The sequence below is a fragment of the Gigantopelta aegis genome, unplaced genomic scaffold (assembly GCF_016097555.1).
Source record: "Gigantopelta aegis isolate Gae_Host unplaced genomic scaffold, Gae_host_genome ctg1748_pilon_pilon:::debris, whole genome shotgun sequence".
NCBI classification, from domain to species: Eukaryota; Metazoa; Mollusca; class Gastropoda; order Neomphalida; family Peltospiridae; genus Gigantopelta; species Gigantopelta aegis.
In genome coordinates, this window is record NW_024532784.1 from 9,112 (window position 1) to 28,793 (window position 19,682).

A 19,682-nucleotide genomic window follows, 5' to 3' on the forward strand; every position below is an offset into this window, starting at 1 on the left:
GGTATATGTAGGGTTTTTTCACGAGGAGGTCGGTATATGTAGGTTTTTTACGTCCTCCTCGTCTGCCTTGGTCCGTCCTCAATGGCCATGGTGCCACTTCCTTTGCCTTGTCACCCTAAATATTTTCACCCTAGAATCTGCTTCCCCCCACACGTCCATACAAAAACGGGAGTACGTCTATGGTCATAGCTTACGACGGTTTTACAATATCGTAGCGCTAAGATAGCTTCAAAAATCTATAGCTTGTGTTCAAACCATTTTGAGCATGTTTTAAATTCCATGACTTTCCAGGCCTGAGAAGGGTAATTATCAAATTCCACGACTTTTCATGACCGTACGAACCCTAAAAGCACACCATATACATGATTACATACATTACTACAAGACCATAATTTGTTTCTACTATAATGACCAGATACATCGCCCACCCATTTGTACTACACTTTTTAATATATCAGTTATACAACCTTTGTGAGTTGGGCCTATTCATTATTTTTAAATCTTTGAATAGCAAACTCGCGAACCACCGTAACAGTTGCTCCCTTTTTAGTTGGGCCTTGTCATTTGCCTATTTAAACATGCCCTTTTTAGATCAAGATTCCGCCACTGCCAATGTTCGATTATAGTTGACAATTAATCGGTTGGGCTCCACCAATGTGAAGATGGTCGATTACGCACGTGCGCGCACGCACACACACACACACACACACACACACACACACACACACCCTCTCTCTCTCTCCCTCCCTCACATATACAAACAAACATATTTATTTGTTTATATAAATAGTATAATAATTACACAGAATGTGTGATCTGTGCAGGTGTTGAAATAATATACAGGTTTTTGAGTAGACCCCTTAAAATAGTAGTGTTAATCTCCTGTGGTTCCTAACTAGGCCACAACTTAACGCATCATGGTCACCAGTTAGCACCCGAGTCTCTATAATGTTATGTTAGTCACCTGTGGTTCCTAACTAGGCCCCAACTTAACACATCATGGTCACCAGTTAGCACCCGAGTCTATAATGTTATGTTAGTCACCTGTGGTTCCTAACTAGGCTCCAACTTAACGCATCATGGTCACCAGTTAGCACCCGAGTCTCTATAATGTTATGTTAGTCACCTGTGGTTCCTAACTAGGCCCCAACTTAACACATCATGGTCACCAGTTAGCACCCGAGTCTCTATAATGTTATGTTAGTCACCTGTGGTTCCTAACTAGGCCCCAACTTAACGCATCATGGTCACCAGTTAGCACCCGAGTCTCTATAATGTTATGTTAGTCACCTCTGGTTCCTAACTAGGCTCCAACTTAACACATCATGGTCACCAGTTGGCATCTGATTATTTATAATAGTATTTCAACCCCTGCTATGTTTGAAAGGCATTGTTTATTGCAATTTTAGAATAAAGAGTAATTTAAACAGGCACTAAACATATTTGTTTAGGCATTGCCCATCAAAGAACTGGATTAGAAACAACTTGAAACAGTCTGTGCTGTACTTGATCTTGAAAAATGTACTCGATCACTTAGGCAAATGGATCACGTGGGCAGTGGTAGGTGAGCTGCATTAATTAGTACAACAACAGTTACTAGTATGACAGATTGTACTAGATTATCAAACATGTACGTAATTTATCCGTCAAATGGTTGATGGATCCATTAATCAGAAAATCACTAATGATGGAAAACTATACTCGATCATAAAACGTGTACTCGATTAATCGGTCAAATGGTTGATGGACTCCATTAAAGTAACGCCACAACTAATTATTCTATCGGTTCGAAAGAAGGATAGTCTTTGTCATGATGGCCCTTTTAATCTTCAGCCTCTTGAGTTTTGTTTTCAGTTTTCTCTTCCTCAGATTTCCGTTGCTGCTTCATTCTGTTAAGATCAAAGTATTAAGTTTATTAGACAGCGGTTACTGAATAGTATAAATTGTATTTATTTAATTTTTTCAACTCAATCAAGACATATTATATGTAGTATAAAAATTCGAGGATTGCAGAAACTACAGTATTGCCATCCTTGTAAATATGCCATGATAGATTTGGTTGGAAAGCTACCGTTATTCTGTGAATCTGAACGAGAAAACCGTATTCCCATACCAAACAAGGCAGAGTCGAAATAGTAGGAGATAAGTAAGATTCTTCCATCTTGCACCGCCTGTTGGAGGACTGCCACTACCAAGGCTCTTAGAAAACCCAAATGTACACAGGATACAGCATAAAAGTAGATTTTATTTCTTTACAGAGCCCTTAAGTAATATTGCACTGTACCCACACCTGTGCACAATATATATATATATATATATATATAATGAATGTTTTGTTTTTGTTTTTGTTTTGTTTATAAAGGTTTTTCATTTTGTTTATATGAGTAAATATTGGAAACGTGTTGAAACCGTATTATTGTATTATATCTCCTTCCACAATGTAGTTATATATCAACTGTCATGTTTTCTGGCTGATTTAAGGGAAGTGAAGGGAAGGGGGGCGAATATAGATAAAGAAAAGAAATACAACAACACAGTTTTAAAAGCCTATCATCAACAATATTGAAGAGACTGGATTACCTCTTGTAACAGACCCAAGATACTGCAATAGCCACGACCAGTAGAACAGCAACCACTACTATTATGACAATGGTTGATTCCGAAACCTGACTCTGTGGATTGGGATTTGGAGGAGCTTTGAAAAAGAAACACAAACAATACTTATCAATTATTGACCATCACTGAGGGCAATATCAGGTTTTATGGGCCGAAGAATTTCATACTGACCGAGGGCAAAGGTCAATATCAATTTCTTTGGTCCATAAAACCTGATATTGCCCTCAATGACGGTCAATACATTTTTTATTACATAATGACATCCACATAATGAAATCCTAGCGCACACGAGCGCTATTCATCTTGAGACTTTTTGCTCAGTCCATGTGGATGCGAGTTTTTCCTCTCTCGTGGTTGTGAGAAAAATATCTATCGTGCAGCAAACATTTCACCGTGTGCGGGCTACGTGAGCTATCAGCTGAGCTTAATTTACCAACTGACCAATGGAAACACGAACATTGCACCCAAAACACCCAGCATCCTTTTCGGGAGTAAATAAATTGTATTATATTGTGAAAAAGGAAGGTAAATGTTATATTAGTTTAAACCATATCAAACGATGGCTCGCTTCACAAGACGCTTATTCACTTCAGCGAACGTTACGATACAAGTTCAAGAGAAACAGGCTCGTGGCCAGTGGACTGAATGCACGCTGGGATGTTGACTTAGCTGATGTATCTAATATTGTTTCAGATAATGAAGGTGTGAAATTCCTGCTGATAGCTATCAATGTATTTACAAGATATCTATGGGTTGAACCCATGAAAAATAAACAACCAGAATCTGTCATTAAAGCACTAAAGAATATTTTTGCTACTGCACCTCTCCCAGGGATCATAAGATGGGATAAGGTTCGTGAATTTAATAACAATAAAGTGAACTCGTATTTGAAAGCCAAAGGTATAACATACTACGTCACACAGAACGAGACAAAAGCTTCATATGCTGAGAGAGTTATAACAACTCTAAAGGTTGCTATGTATAGATATTTTGCATATAAACAGACTTATCACTACCTGGATATTCTACAAGATCTAGTGGACGACTACAATCATAGACCCCACAGGTCGTTAACTCAACGATCGTCTTCAGAAATAAATGAACAAAATGAAGCTATTGTGTGGAAAGAACAATATATTGATCCTTTGAAAATAAAGTCAAAAAAGAAACTATTTAAATTTAAGGTTGGAGGTCAAGTAAGAATTTCTCATTTGAGATACAACTTTCAAAGAGATTATCAAGAAAAATGGACTGAAGAAATATTTATCATTAAGAGGAGATACTACAGAGATGGTTTTCCCATATATCAACTAAAAGATTATTCAGATGACCCCATTGAAGGTAGCTTCTACGAAAATGAGTTACAGCAAGTCTTCAAAACGGACGATATCATTTGGAAAGTGGAGAAAGTGCTTAAGAGGAGAAAGATGAGAGGTGAGAAACAGGTGTTTGTTAAGTGGATGGGCTATCCTAAGAAGTTTAACAGCTGGATTCCAGAAGCAAATCTCCAGTCAGTATAAATAATATTGATGTTAGTAATTCGACTTAGTTTATACCTGGACATCATGGGATCAACATCGTGTTTAGATTGTCCGGAAACGTTTTCGAGGAGGGATGCCATGCTCAGACATAGACAGACCAGCCATCCACTACCACCACCACCACCACCACAAGTGCGATCCAGAGAATTGTATATAACTCCACCACCACCACCAGCACCACCACAAGTACCATCCAGATAATTCTATATAACTTCACCACCACCACAACCACCACCACCACCACCATCGTTTGATATGGTTTAAACTAATATCAAATTTACCTTCCTTTTTCACAATATAATACAATTTATTTACTCCCGAAAAGGATGCTGGGTGTTTTGGATTAAAATAAATTTCTGACAAATACCCCTTCCATCCTTCTCTTGGCATGATTTTAGATTAAATGAAATAAATTTGAATTGTTTCAGTATTTATCAGGTTTAGCATTCTTAGTCAGTCCCTTACATTTTTTTTTACAGTCAAGAGTGTTTAACAATAGCAGTTCAACAAGATACTATCATTTGTACACATGCATCAAAGGAACTACAAAAACGTACGCTTATGATAAAATTACCAAAAGACACTAAAACTAACTGATAATGAGTTGGACAAGCTCTTTTTTTAAAATAAACATGAATATTATGTTTATCATGATTGAAACAAATACGTTTAATCAGAGGGGTGACATGTTGGAGTATACTCATACAATATATTACACTGAACAACAACAAGGAGGACATATTAGACACGTGAACTAAGTCGACATCCCATCGGGAATTCAATCCACTCGCCACGAGTCTGTTTCTTTTGAATTTGTAGCGCAACGATCGGTGAAGCGAGTAAGCGTCTTGTGCAGCGAGCCACTGCTTGACATGGTGGAGGCTAATGTCAAATTTACTTTCCTTTTTCACAATATAATACAGTTTATTTAGCCCCGAAAAAGATGTTGACCACTGTTCATTAAACTAGTGCTTAAACTAATTTCCGACTTGTAGATTACGTAACATACTAGTAGTAGCACACGCTACGATTTATAACGGTGACCTTATTAGACCTATCCGACTGAGGAGTGACGCGTGATCTATTTATAGCGCGATGAGACATTCCCGCGATTGCACAACACAGAGCAATACGCTGGGACGTCACGTGATCAATTGGCCAATGAGAGCACCGTCCCTGAGATTAGCCAATCAGCAAACGGCACCCCGAAAACAATAGGCACCCCCGGCGTTGTCCTCTCGTAATCTATTCATCATTTCTAATTTCATGACTCGATTTTAGACAGCTTTAAAGACACGGCTATTTACAAAACAGTAATTATGGATTTACAAGGCAGTATGTGACGAAAATAAATATTATTTAAACCAAAAGCAAGGTAGCATATTGGCAACTACTAGTAACACGTTGAATCCTGGTAGATATTATCACAATGCTTTTATTTAACTTTTAATGAGTACTGCAATTTAAATGCATATTTCAGCAGTGCCATTAAAATAGTAATTCGCTTAAATTTGTTTAATACAATTATTGGGTACGGAATTTGATAATCATAGTTAATAGTCGTTCACTGTTTTAGTGGAACCGGACACAAACAGTAACTTGTAATTACTATTTAACAACTAGGAATCACCTCTTCACGAGTTCATACAGTGCATAACCCAATTCATACTTCCCGCTGTTTTGCACACGACACTCACCGGAAACGGAAATATAATACAAGAATTTTTTTTTTTCTTTCTCAAAATGGTGGCTTTTGTTTTGATTTTTTCAATTGAAAATACCTTGAAATTTTGAGTTCTAAAAGTGGTTCTCGGCAAGTATTTTCACTTGACAACAATGGCGGCACGTCGCGGTCATTTTCAGGGATCGATAGCTGATTGTGACAGCTAATTTGATAATAAATTTGATCGTTTTACCAACAACAAAAATTATCAAATATTGCAATATGAATCGAAGTTCGGGTTTAAAAAAAAATTCTGTTCAGAAAACCACTGTTATCAGGAATAATGGACATAAATACTGGACAGCTGGCCACAAATGCCCGTAAGTAAACAAAACGTTTTCGATTTTTTGCCTAATTTTAATCACCATTAGCTGATCTAAAAATAATAAAAATTACAAAAAATAATACTTACCGATTCATATATGAACTTTATTTCATGTATTTATAAAACATTTAAGTGAATATATGTGAGTAAAAATTATAAACTTGTACCCACTCAACGTGGTTTTTGTTCAAAATTAATCCAGTAGTCTAAATTTAGGTTAAAGCAAATATGGTGTATATCTAATTAATCTTGACAGAGTAAACTATGTCTTTAAGCAAAACATAAAGTTAGTATTTTGGTTTACATTCAATACCTCTCATTTCCTTTTGTCACATAGTATGTGTGTATGTATGTATAATATGTTGTTTTTTGGGGTCTTTTTTTTGTTTTTTGTTTGTTTGTTTTTTGGGGGTTTTTTTTCATTAATATTATTTTTTATTATTATTATTATTATTATTATTATTATTATTATTTATTTATTTATTATTATTATTATTAGTTTGGTGGGATTTTTTATTATTATTATATTTTTTGTATTAATATTTTTTTTTTAAAGGGACACACCCTAGGTACGGCTAGTTGTTAACCATTACAGCGTTGTTTTTCGCTATTAAACCCATTTTTTCACAAATATAATTGCACTTTGCTTACATTTTATTAGTTAGAATACACATGTCCATTCACCTGAAGTGCGTTTTGGTATTCCTGGTAATCCTGATGTTTGTAAAACCACGAAATGCATTTTTTGTATTTCTTAAAAAGCCGCGCGCACTCGATAAAAAAACGTTAAGCAAGCAAGGTCCAATCTATTTTTAGAGGGAATCTTCCTGTGTAAACGTCACAGACGTTGGTATACCACGTGACCGTTATCATTTTGGTTCGGTTTGTTTTCTCGTGCACGGTTTGCGCAATCAACATCCGATTTGTTGTCGTTTGCTTGTTGTTCATTTGTGAGATTTTTCTTCACAGTTCGTGAACATTTTCAGTAACAATAAGTTCAGACAAGTAAGTGTCTCAATACAAAACGTTACAAACCCTTAAAACCAATAATTTTGGTCTTACGATATCTGGAGAGAGGATACAACTAGGACAGAACAGTTGGAACATGTCCAGGAGAGGTGAAAGGAACACACCCCAAGTCTGTGAAATTTGTCATGACGTAGGCATTGTTGTGCTTCGAGCGACATCTACCGGTGACATCAGAATACTAACTTTCAAAATTATTTCAAGCAACTGGGACATGGGGATTCCCATGGTATTTATCGATATAAAACCTGCTTTTTCACTCCATTTGATAAAAACGTGATCTAAGTGTGTTACAGGTTTGTAGATTAACCAAATTATAATTTATTTTCGCTGGATGAAACTAGGGTGTGCGGCTTTAACATCTACATGTATTGTATACCATATTGTTTTTTTGTGTTTTTTTCTTGAGCACTGGGAGAGAAACCCAGTACATTATGTATATTTTTTGGAGGGCACACCTTTTTCACCATTATTGTTACACACATGTATATGCTTTTTTAATCAACTGTTTTGTTGGTTAATGCATCTACAGTAGTCTATGTCATCAGCACTTATAGTTTTTCTATTTCTACTATTCACATGAATGTATAAAGAATTTCACATATTTTTATATATTTTGATAATGTTAGCAATGGCTCTCAAAATGTTATCAGTGAACTGTCAGGGACTAGGTGATTTAAATAAACACAATTATCTTAGAAAATTAGATTGCTCAATTTACTGCTTACAAGATACCCAACTCCAATTTAACCCATTTTAGAATAAATCCCAATCAGAGAATCATGTCTATCACGAGCTTCACGCCCAATCTACATGCAGTCTGCAATGAAGCAGGTATTAACCTGTTGTCCAGGTAATTGTGCATCTGCATTCCCAACAGATGCACTCGCCCAACTACCGCCTTGACCATGCAAGTAAAGGCGCGAGAGCTTGTGGCCAAACCGAAAGGCAAAACTTGTAAGCTTTCGCACCATAGAGGAAATGCAGGTACCTCCAAACATTCTTGTGGATTGGTATGCCGCCCATTCTCCCACCTGAAGCAAGGCCCTGATGGGTGTATATTAACAAATCAAATCCCACGACAATAGTAACATATGTGGCTAAAACATCTACCTGCAGTGTATCAATCGACAGAAATGCCATGGATATAAACACTACCACCCCTCACCCTTAAAGTGAACCAGAAAAAATGAGGGTAGCCTCTATGACTATCCTAGTTCCGCACAAAATTCCAGTGGTGGTTTTTTACAGGTACCCCATACATGTTTCAAGCACATGGCTACTTGACATAGTGGTACTAGATGAAATAAAAAGCCATACATGTTTTGCCCAGATGAAACTTTATTTTTTTCACAACCAACACACTCATATTTATCACCAATCACAGGACTTGTGGCGTTAACTTCTCTATCAAAAGTTGGGTGCACCTCGAACTTTAACCCAGCCGGAAGTTATTTGGTTTAGTACTACCTGACTGAATGAACCGCCTAAGGAATATCGACATGAGAGTTCAGTGGCTTCGGGTTTAGGATCGGTTGCCACTCAACATTCTTCTTCTGGGTGACGATCAAATAGGAATAAAATCTCGGAGTGTCCACATTCCCCTGCTGGGTGGCTCCCTTGGTGAGACTCTCAACAATCATCTTCTCCACTAGTAATGCTACAGTCACATATCCATTGATTCGGGATAAGGCACCCGTACCGACCCAAATTTCGGGGGAAATTTGCAAAATCTCACGGCGGCCACAAGGGTGCCATAGCTGTCTTGCATGCGCCTTGGCATTCTTTCCTCGCCGTAGGGCACATCGGAAGCTTTTAGCGCAGAGTCAAAAGTTCCTGATATGTCGTAAATTTTTTTACTGACCATGAGCCCATAGACGCGTCGTAGACAGCATCGTGATTGGAGTCGAGAAAACTTCAAAGGGACTGCTGCACATGGATGCCGCAGACCCCTGCGATACCCCCGATTTCCCGAAATCTTAGAAATCCGCCGTATGTAGGAAAATTTGTATGGGGCCTGGTGGATATGTGATTGTAGCATAACCATCTGTCCACATATGGTATACTGGAGGTAACATTGGGGAGGATGACAGAGTAGACTAAGGGGTAGATGAAAAGGGTATTCTGTATCCAAATCAGACAACTGACACAACCATGGGTCCAGATCTGGTAGTTCATGCCAATGATCAGTGTTTTTGCCAGAAATAAATTTTTGGGTATGCATGGTGCTATGGAATTGAATACAGCAGTCAACAGGGGGTATGGGGGACCTCAATCAGAAAGGAAATGGGTTACGTTTAAGGTTATGGTTAAGAAAATCATACAGTAATTAATTTTGTCAAAAGGTTAACTTTTTTTTAAAAATCAGCAAAAATATTTTTGTATGGCGCCATACCCATTATACACTCTGGCAGAAACCCTCACAATGAATGAAATGGTAGTCTGCCACCCACAGCAATATCTGCTAACAGAACATCCATTAGCAGTTGCCGATCCATTGTGCGATTTTGGTTTTAAAATGTATGTGTCATAAGGTCTCCCTGTTTGCAAATCTTTAGAGCCCACCACCAACCCAGCAAGCCTTGCCATGCGTCTCCAGTAGAACAGAAGATACACTAAATGTTTTGCATGAAACCAGGGAAAAGATCACTATTCAAGACTGTGGTTTTCCAGGATTTTGAAATATATGTTGACTGTGTCATTTCAAAGAATCAATGTAATTTGTACAAATAATTTTTATGAGCCATGTGGTCTCGTATGCTAGCCAATCTAGAGAGTCCTATATGATTTTTGCAAGCCTCGCGCTCCTGGACTCACCTCAAAATCGCACATTGCCAATTGAGTGTGGCGCTCTTACCCGCGAATGTCCTTTCTTTACCAAAAGGTGGGCACTACTCGTCTGCACGCCCAACTCAGAAATCAAAGGAATCTGGTAACTGCATGCATGTCAAGAAATGAAGATGAAAGGCAGGGCTTCAATGCCAGCTCCACAGAACCGACATTCTGGGGCTGGGTTGCTGGAACGAACTTTGTCGCTTCTTGGTCCATGTTTCCCTTATTGAGCAACTACGAAAGTCTCCTCTTCACCCTAGCAGAAACGACTGCTGGATGACAAAGGAAGGTTGCTTATAAGAAGATAAAAGCATCCTGGTAGCTAAATCTGCCAGGTACTGCACGACCACAGCACCTAGAATTTGATCGCTACCAGCGATCAGGACATCGATTTCAGCGAGCGACTTGTGCGCTTCATGCAGTAAGGGCAAGCCAAAATCTTGCAGTGAAGCTTCCGTCAACAAAGGTCTGTTTCCAAAAGAAGCACCTTGGAACAATGGAACAGCCTCTTCTAACGGAATAGCATTATTTTTGTCCAAATGAGGCAAAGTGATGCTTTTAATATGTTACAGATGATGAAATTGTGCTTCCAAAAATACCAAATTTAGCTTTAATTCCAGGTTGACCTCATATTTCACTTAAGTTGACAACATTATTTATATGACTATCTTTTTTCAAAAAGTTACTGGTTTAAAATTGCAGTTGGCAGACACAAAATATGCTGTAGACTGGCATTTTAGCTATCACAATTAAAAAAAAAAATTATTGTGGATAATAAATTTTTAAATTGGAGGTCTAGGAAATGCATACGGTTGAGAAGTAATTTTACAGAAAGGAAATACATATACATGTAGTATAAAGTGTATCGTACAAAATAACTATACAAACTATATATGAAATGACTAGTATTAAAACATAATACAGTATACATGCAGTATGTATAAACAAATCACTTGAGTACATGTAGATAATCACTCACCCTGAAGAGTAACATTGGGGCTGTATATCTGAGCTGAACTCAGGAAACATCCCCAAACTGTGACATCGTTTATTCCGACTTTGTCAATCATCAGAGTATACGTCTTAGTGGTGGATGAGCTGCTGTCTGTTCCACTCCCACAGGATGCAGTGTAACCGTCTGGTGCACCAGTGAACTCCGAACATACGGCATTATTTTGCCACAGTGCTGCAAATATAGTGCCGATTATCCTTCTTGAAAATGTTACTCTATCATCTAAATTAGCAGCCTGTGTCACTGTACATGTCCATGTAAATGACTCATTAAGAACTGCTTCAGATGGAGAGCCAGTCATCTTCAGTGTTGCACCTTTAAATAAAATTAATATCTCACTGAACAATCAACAGAAAGCTATTACAAATGATGTACATGAACTAACAATTAGATCTAATTTTATCAGGTTCCAGCCAGTGCACCATGACTGGTATATCAAAAGCTATAGTATGTGCTATATATACTGTCTGTGGGATGGTGCATAAAAAAGATCCTTTAGTACAAATGGAAAAATGTAGCAAGTTTCCTCTCTAATGCCCCATTCTCATGCAGAAAAGTACTCATGTAAGTATATTTGCGTATGGATTATAAATTAACCTAATTGTATTAATTAGTATTCACATCTGAAATGTTTACGATTTACAAACAACATAAACTCATTAACCTTTGCCTTAACACAACAGGAGGACTTGGTATTCTTTTAAGTTTATTCAACCATGGCAAATTTAGACGTCATAAACAATATTTGCTAAACTTTCATTGCTGAGTGTATATATCAGTTATCAAAACATCAGTTAGTTAGCAGCATCCGACAACAGTAGTCTACTTATTGCAAAGAAGAGTGAGAGATTTTCAATATTACTTAAGCTCAGATCTTGTTCTTGGATTAGAGGTGGCAGGGTTTCTGCCAGAGGGTAAAATGGGTATGGCGCCATACCCAAATTTTTATGTTAACTTTTTGACAAAATTAATTACTCTATCATTACTGTATGATTTTCTTAACTCTAACCCTAAACGTAACCAATTTTCTTTCTGTGGGAGGCCCCCATACCCCCTGTTGACTATGGTTGCATTCAATTCCATAGCGCCACATCCAAAAAAAAAAAGTCAAGTTCTAGCCTGAGTTGCTCATTTGATCCATTCAACTAATTGGGGTTTTCTCATTTCAACCAGTGCACCACAACTGGTCAAAGGTCGTGATATGTGCTTTCCTGTCTATGGAAAACGGTAAAGGGTGCCCTCTGATGACTATGTATCGGCATTATCAAATATTTGACATCCAATACCTGATGATTAATTGATCAATGTGCTCTAGTGGTGTCATTAAACAAAACAAACTTTGTTCTTGGATTAAAAGATAATTTGAATGAGGGAACGATCTCGTGACTGGTGGCAATATATTGTGAAGGAATCTTTTGACAATGATCAATAGGCTAAAAACGTTCGAATGAAAAAAGAAACATTCAATTTTTTCTATGAAGAGCTTTGTCAAAGTTTGTCTCAACCTGTTACACCAGTGCGGGCTGGAACCCCTCCACCTGGATCATAGGGTGGCCAGTGCAGCATATCTATTTGGCATCAGTAAAACAAGTGATTGGCAGTGTATTCATGATGTCTGTAATGCTCTGTTTAATTCACTATTATCAAAATATGTCGTATTTCCAAATTGATGCAGCTCTGAAAACTGTTATTGATGGATATGACGAGACTTGGCCGGGGTTTTCCAAATTGTGGTGGTGCTATTGAAGTACTTACTTTGCCCAACTTCTGCACACGGAGATTATCTGATCAAAAACAACTGACGTAAATGGAATAGCAACTGTAATAATATGAAGTCAGCATTCTTAGCCTAGGTATTTTACAAGCTGAAATCAACAACAGCCACAATATGGCGCAAATTACAAAATTATTGGGTGGGGAATTGATGGGTTACTTTAAAAAACAAACAAATTCAAACATAAATATTGCTGTTTAAAGAAATAACGACCTCTATTTGGAAAAAAATTATTAGCTCTAAAAAATGTATTTGGAAAAAAACAAGAAGAAAGGAAAGTAAAAACAACATGCTCCATAAACATCCATCCACCCCGATATTTCTGTGTGTTTGTTGATTTAATGTCATAGGCCTTAGAAGTGGGGGTAGTTGGTTGCACGGGGTACTGGCTTCCAACTCTGAAGATAGTGTATCCCCCCTGAAAAATCAAAGTAATATATTAACTTCCGCTACCCCCATTGCTGTCTTTGTTTTTAATCAAAGAAATTCAGAATACAGTTTTGTTATTCAGATTTATTCCAGTTTGTACACAGTTAGCTGAAAAAGATGTATTTTCATAGTCATATATAAATACTCTATACTTACGGTACTGCGCAAAACAATTTTTGCTAAAGCATTTTCATTATGGCTAATAAAAATGCCACTTGGCTAATTTTTTGGTTACAGGTATTTTTACTTGGGAAGGACTATAGTATCTTGGGTGAACCAATTTCTGTGAGCATAAGCATGTTCTAAAGCATACCAATATTTATAAACAGACAATTGTTATCCAAATAGCTATCTTTTTATTAGTATTTCTACATTTCAAATGAGTACTAAACTGGCTGCTATGTAGCTAAGTTTACCACAGGTGCATCAAAAACTGTAGCATGCCATCAGCAGTAAATATTGTTGACTACTTAACTTGTTTCCGTGAGTGAAACGTTTAGTCCTATACATGTAGCTTACAGAAAAAACTTTCAAACACAAAACTTGTCAAGTGTTTTATCAAAATATGTAGCATTGTCTGTTGTTCAACAAAACATATGGGCAAGATCAAGCAAAATGCCACATTTGAGAAAATAAATTATTTGTGAATTCAGTAACTTGTGTGGTACGATCTGAAAGCTATAACCAGTTTAGTCAAATGCATTTTAGACTTCAACAAGAGTAACTTTTTGTCAAAAGTGAATACTTTTATTAGACAGTACTAGACAGTAAAAAACTTGTCTTCTAACAACTTTAACTTGTAAAACAAACTTCCGTTTACATAGTTAGCCAAACGTTTTCACTAATATTATAAGTAATTAGTACTGTAATGTATATATCATTAATACCAATAGCGATATAGAAACTATTATCGCTTAGTTACTATTACCAGAAGTGCTAATATAACAAGTATGATGCCTGGAAGTGTATCCTAGGGTTATGGCATGGCCAAGCAGATGACAAGTCTCAGTCCTTGCCTTTTGAAAAACCAAAGCGAGTGAAAAATCACACACCTCAAAACGCTTAGGCGAGTGAAAAAAAATCGCAGTCACTAAATGCTAAGGCGAGTGAAAAGCAAGCATTATTAATTTATGAAAGAAAGAAAGGTTTTATTTAACGACACACTTAACACATTTTATTTACGGTTATATGGCGTCAGACATATGGTTAAGGACCATACAGATTTTTAGAGGAAACCCGCTGTCACCACTACATGGGCTACTCTTTCCGATTAGCAGCAAGGGATCTTTTATTTGTGCTTCCCACAGGCAGGATAGCACAAACCATGGCCTTTGTTGAACCAGTTATGGATCACTGGTCGGTGCAAGTGGTTTACACCTACCCATTGAGCCTCGGTGGCGTAGTGGTTGTATCAGGCTGGTCGGTTGCAAGCTCCAACCCAGAGCGTTTACAGGCCACTACCCATTGAGCCTTGCGGAGCAGCTCACTCAGGGTTTGGAGTCTGTATCTGGATTAAAAATGAAATGAAAGAAATCACGTGGATTAAAAATCAAAGAAATCACGTAGGAAACTTCACGCCTGTAACTTACTTGTAAGCGATGTTCTACAGATGTGGGCGAACATTAAACAGTTCCACCGACAGCATAAATGTTAGACATGTTCCCTTCATTCACTTTCATAAACTATAAACTAAACACGAATAGGACAATTTCTTCCAATTTAATTAAATGATCCGTAAAAATGCACAGCAGCTAGAGGAAATGGCGTCACTTATCAAAATCACGTCATTTACAAAACATCACCTGATTCAAATAATAGTGAATGAACATTTTGCATTCTTACGCGACATAAGTATCAATGATCGAAGTTTACACAAACAATACTACAGGCGTATTTAAAGCTAAACAAAATAAATTCAGTTATGTAGTGTTAAAGTATGCATATAAATTTAATTATAAGATTTGACCGCAATTATGTTTTGGTTCATGCAAGTATGAACCGAAAAAACGATGTGCACCCTTTTGTATCATTCCTACAGGCCTGTACAAATGTAGATAATATGTAGAGGGTGAGTTCCTTTTATCTTTAGGATTTTGTAATTGTCACGGGGATCCTACAATACCCGTAACTGAATGAAACACGATTATCCAAATATCTCACCTAACTGTATATCTATGAGATCTCTCTGTATCGGGCAGTATATACCCGAGTGGCTCGGCTCTAGGTATATCAGAGATAAGATCTTATATAAAGTATATATAATATAGCACGTTAGTTCACTAGGAAACACAACAAAACACAATACACTTTGGAATCTGTATTAACCTTAAGCTGACAAATGTATATGCCGCAGTTAATTAGTTAACAACAACAACAACAATAATAATAACAACCCAGAACTAATCACTTAATTAGTTAATCCCTAGGTGTCTAGTTTACACAATATTCTAATCACTTCACCGTGATACAACATACACACGTGTGATAATTGAGAAACGCTTCCAGGGGAACTTAATTAATAAAGGAATTACAACTCTATTCCTAGCTGGTTAATTTTTAATTAACCCTTAACTACTCATTCAGTAACCTTGTAATACAGAATTAATACTGGTACCTATCACAATAAAGACAATAACCTACAGTTTACCTAGGTCCTCTAGGATGACTGGTTAAGCTTTAATAATTTTAGACAGTGAAGCCTACAATTTACTTTGTCAGTTTACCGGAAACACTGTCTAAATAAATTTGGTATAATACAGTATTAAAATATTTAAAGTCACATCAATCACATCAAGGTTATACAACAGAGCAGAAATATATATTTACCAAGTCCAAACGGACTAACGTTCCCTGGGAGCCTTCCTTTTGTTTCCCTCGATATCTCTAAATCCTATCTATTTATTACACATCCGAATATCACCTGGGGGTACAAGGCGGTACCGAATACCTACAAGTGATATTTCAACAGTGACCAAGACGGCATATTTTTCTTAGATGATCAGACTAGCTGTCGCCAATCGCTAAAAATTCCCGGTCGTAAAACAGAACTCGCGGAGGTATTATGTAACTACTGGCCACATGGCCTCCGCACCTGGTCTGGGTGTGTACTGGGCACAGCTCGACCACCGTCGCGCGGAGGTATTACGTAACAAAGTGCCCACCTAGTCTAAGTGCATATTGGGGCTGTACACGACCCTCTAAAACAATTAATATCGCCACAGGCGAAAAGAAATTAAGTGCATGTTCCGTCACACACCCCAACCTCAAAAAGGATATTTCCTCTACTCTAGGAATAGGGAAATATACTACATTAAAACAAAACAAATGTGTCCGTTAACCGACGCATCCGGGCATTTATAACACCTTATAATAAGGTGACTACCAGTAATCACACTGAGTCTCTGAGTCCCTGGTATACAATAAAATATATAAAAACAAAACAGAAATCAAGAATGTCAACACATTATCATAACGTTCAACTTCGGGACAGGGCATCAGCGATTACATTTGATGTGCCCTTGATATGTTCAATGGTAATTGGGAATTCCTGCAGAAGAAGACTCCATCTCAAAACTCTCTGGTTGGTGGCTTTCATTCTGTGAATGAAAGTAAGCGGATTATGATCAGTAAAGACCACCACTTGATGCAATGCCGATTTCACGTAGATCTGAAAATGCTTCAGAGCTTGTACCATGGCCAAAGTTTCCTTCTCTATAGTGGAATAGTTCACCTGGTGTTTGTCAAATGTTTTGGAGAAGAAACTTACAGGATGGTCCAGTCCATTTTCGTCCTCTTGGAACAACTTCACTGGCATCCACAGCTAGCTTGAAAGGCATTCGGTAGTCTGGTGCTGTCATCACGGGAGACGAGGAGAGCATCTGCTTAGGACGGTTGAATGACTTCTCGCATTCATCTGACCACTGGAACTTCGTTTCCTTCTTTTTCAGTGTCACACGTTTTCCAGGTTTTCTCCTATAGGCATGCTGTCGAATCGGTGTAGCGTTGGGTTCCAAGCGCACATCCTGGCTTAAGGTATTGGTAACCGTTGACAGGTCCTGACGAATGGAAACGTTGTCTTGTATCAATGTAGTCAACTTTGCTCGCTGGGGGCTCAAGTCTGCTAGAATCTGGCTGTTGGTCAACTTGATCTCTGCAGTCTTGACGTCATCACAGGGAATTGAGTGACTCTCAATCTGGACAGGTAACACTGGAACTATCGGCAGTCTGTCAAAATAACCTTTTAGCAAATTGATGTGACAATACCTACTTGTCCTTACCCTATCAGGAGTGTTTATCACATACCCTGTCTCATTAACCCGTTTGTGCACAACATAGGGCCCGAAATACCTGTTCTGCACAGAACCCCGTTTAATGGGAAGGTACAGCAGCACCTTATCCCCAGGTTTAAATTCCCGACTCCTTGCCTTCCTATCAAACACTGATTATATTTTGCTCTGAGCATGGCTCGGTTGCTTCCTACCTAGTTCGGTCGCCTGCCACCTCCTATCTCTAACTCTCTTATTCATTAATACTCCCTTGTCCATACAATAACCTGACTTCTGATCCTCCATCTCACCCTCAGTTAACAAGGTAGTGCGAGCTGCCAACAAATTTGGATCAGACCCTGCTCTAGAACTAACTCTTGTCTATTACAAGGTAAGGCCCCTCTATCAAACACAACTGGTTCATTTCCCCTCTGCGGGAGGTCAACAGGTTCCACCACATTTAGTTCCTCAGTTGACTTATCTACCATTTTACTGATAACCTTATCCACTCCAATTTCATGGCTCACACACGTATCAGACAAATCACAAATATCCTCTGGGTCTCGTGTTACCCTTCTGGCCATAGCCCTAGTCTTTATACACGCAGGATATCTAATCTCATCAACCTCACTCTCTTTTATTGGTAAAGGGCTGTCTTTAATTAACAATTGGTCACATTTCGGCTGACAACACTGACTAGTCAAATCATTACCCAACAAAACTCCTATGTTTTCAACAGGCAAGTCCTTCACAACACCCATAATGACTGGTCCCGTCACAAACTTCGAACACAAGAAAACGTTATGTAACCGGACAACCATTTTTTCTCCAGTAACTGAGGTTAAAGCCAAACTACGTCCTCTATCTGAATTCTCTATACCGGCTAAACACTCTGACGTTATCAGTGACTGACTACACCCGGTATCTCGATAGATTGGTATTGCCTTAGGACTCAATTCTTGTTTCACATCACAAACCATACCAGTGGACACATACGGGTTTACTTTCTCTGCCATGGGACTAACCATTAACTCTCTCGCTAACGGGGCTGACCTCACTAAACCGACCACTTGCGCATTATCGCGTTTCCTTTTAAAACAGTCCCCGACAAGGTGGTTATCCTTTTTACAGTAACTGCAATGTGGACGAAAGGTCCGTGCATTGGCTGATAATGCAGGCTTATCCTTACTTTGCCCACCAGGTGCATTCCTTGCCTGACTAGCTGACCAACTAGATGACTCTCCCCGATAGTTACTTTCCCGGGAAAAACCTGGCTGAAATTTCTTCTTATCACCCTGTTGTATAAAGCTACCCTGTACTGCCTGAGCTTTGTGTATTAACACGTAGTCATCTGCCACTATGCCTGCCTCCTCTATTTTTTTTTATATCACGATCCTCTAAATGAATACGTAAGCTAACTGGTAATCCGTTTTTAATGTCCTGTAAGATCAACAACTCCCGTAACTCGGTATATGACTCTATCTGATGAGAAACCACCCATTTATCAAACATCCCTGCCTTCTTAGCCACAAACTCACTATAAGACTGACCCTGCGTTTTTCTCAACTCGCTATACCGTAAACGATAATCCTCAGGCCGCAATTTATAAGCCCTCAACACTGCAGCCTTAACTAGGTCGTACTGACTTGCTCGCTCATCACTCATTGAATTATAAGCTACACTAGCCTTCCCCTTAAACATAGACACGGCTAACAATGTCCACTTAGACTGCGGCCAATTTAGCTGCTTGGCGGCCCGTTCAAAAAGTTGGAAGAACATATCTACCTCCTGGTCTCAAATACAGGCACTGATCTATAAGCCTCCGACATGTTAAACCCATTTCCTGCTTCTCGTCTAACTTCTTCAGTATTCAATTTCAACTCATGTTCACTTTTAATTTTGCTAACTGGAATTCTCTATCCCTATCTCTCTCTTCTCTACCCCTCTCTTCTCTCTCTCTCTCTCTCTATCCATCTCTATCTCTCTCCATCTCTCTATCTCTCTCTTCTATATCTTCTTTTTCTCTATCTCTATCTTCTCTTTCTCTCTCTATCCCTCTCTCTATCTTCTCTATCCCTCTCTTCTCTTTCTCTCTCTCTCTATCTTCTCTATCTCTCTCTCTATCTAATGCACGTTCTT

The 19,682-nt window shown here is 38.2% G+C and overlaps 1 protein-coding gene across 1 annotated transcript in view; it reads right to left on the reverse strand.

The window, feature by feature from the left end:
* Positions 1-595: 595 nt before the first annotated feature.
* LOC121391116 overlaps positions 596-19,682 on the reverse strand; it is a 53,609-nt gene continuing 34,522 nt past the window's right edge. Inside the window, exons 2-4 of the mRNA XM_041522854.1 lie at positions 11,043-11,390; positions 2,581-2,695; positions 596-1,889 (exon numbers count right to left, since the gene is read on the reverse strand). Of these exons, the coding sequence (XP_041378788.1) occupies positions 1,823-1,889; positions 2,581-2,695; positions 11,043-11,390 (530 nt within the window). The 3' untranslated portion in view covers positions 596-1,822. The remainder of the gene's footprint in view (positions 1,890-2,580; positions 2,696-11,042; positions 11,391-19,682) is intronic.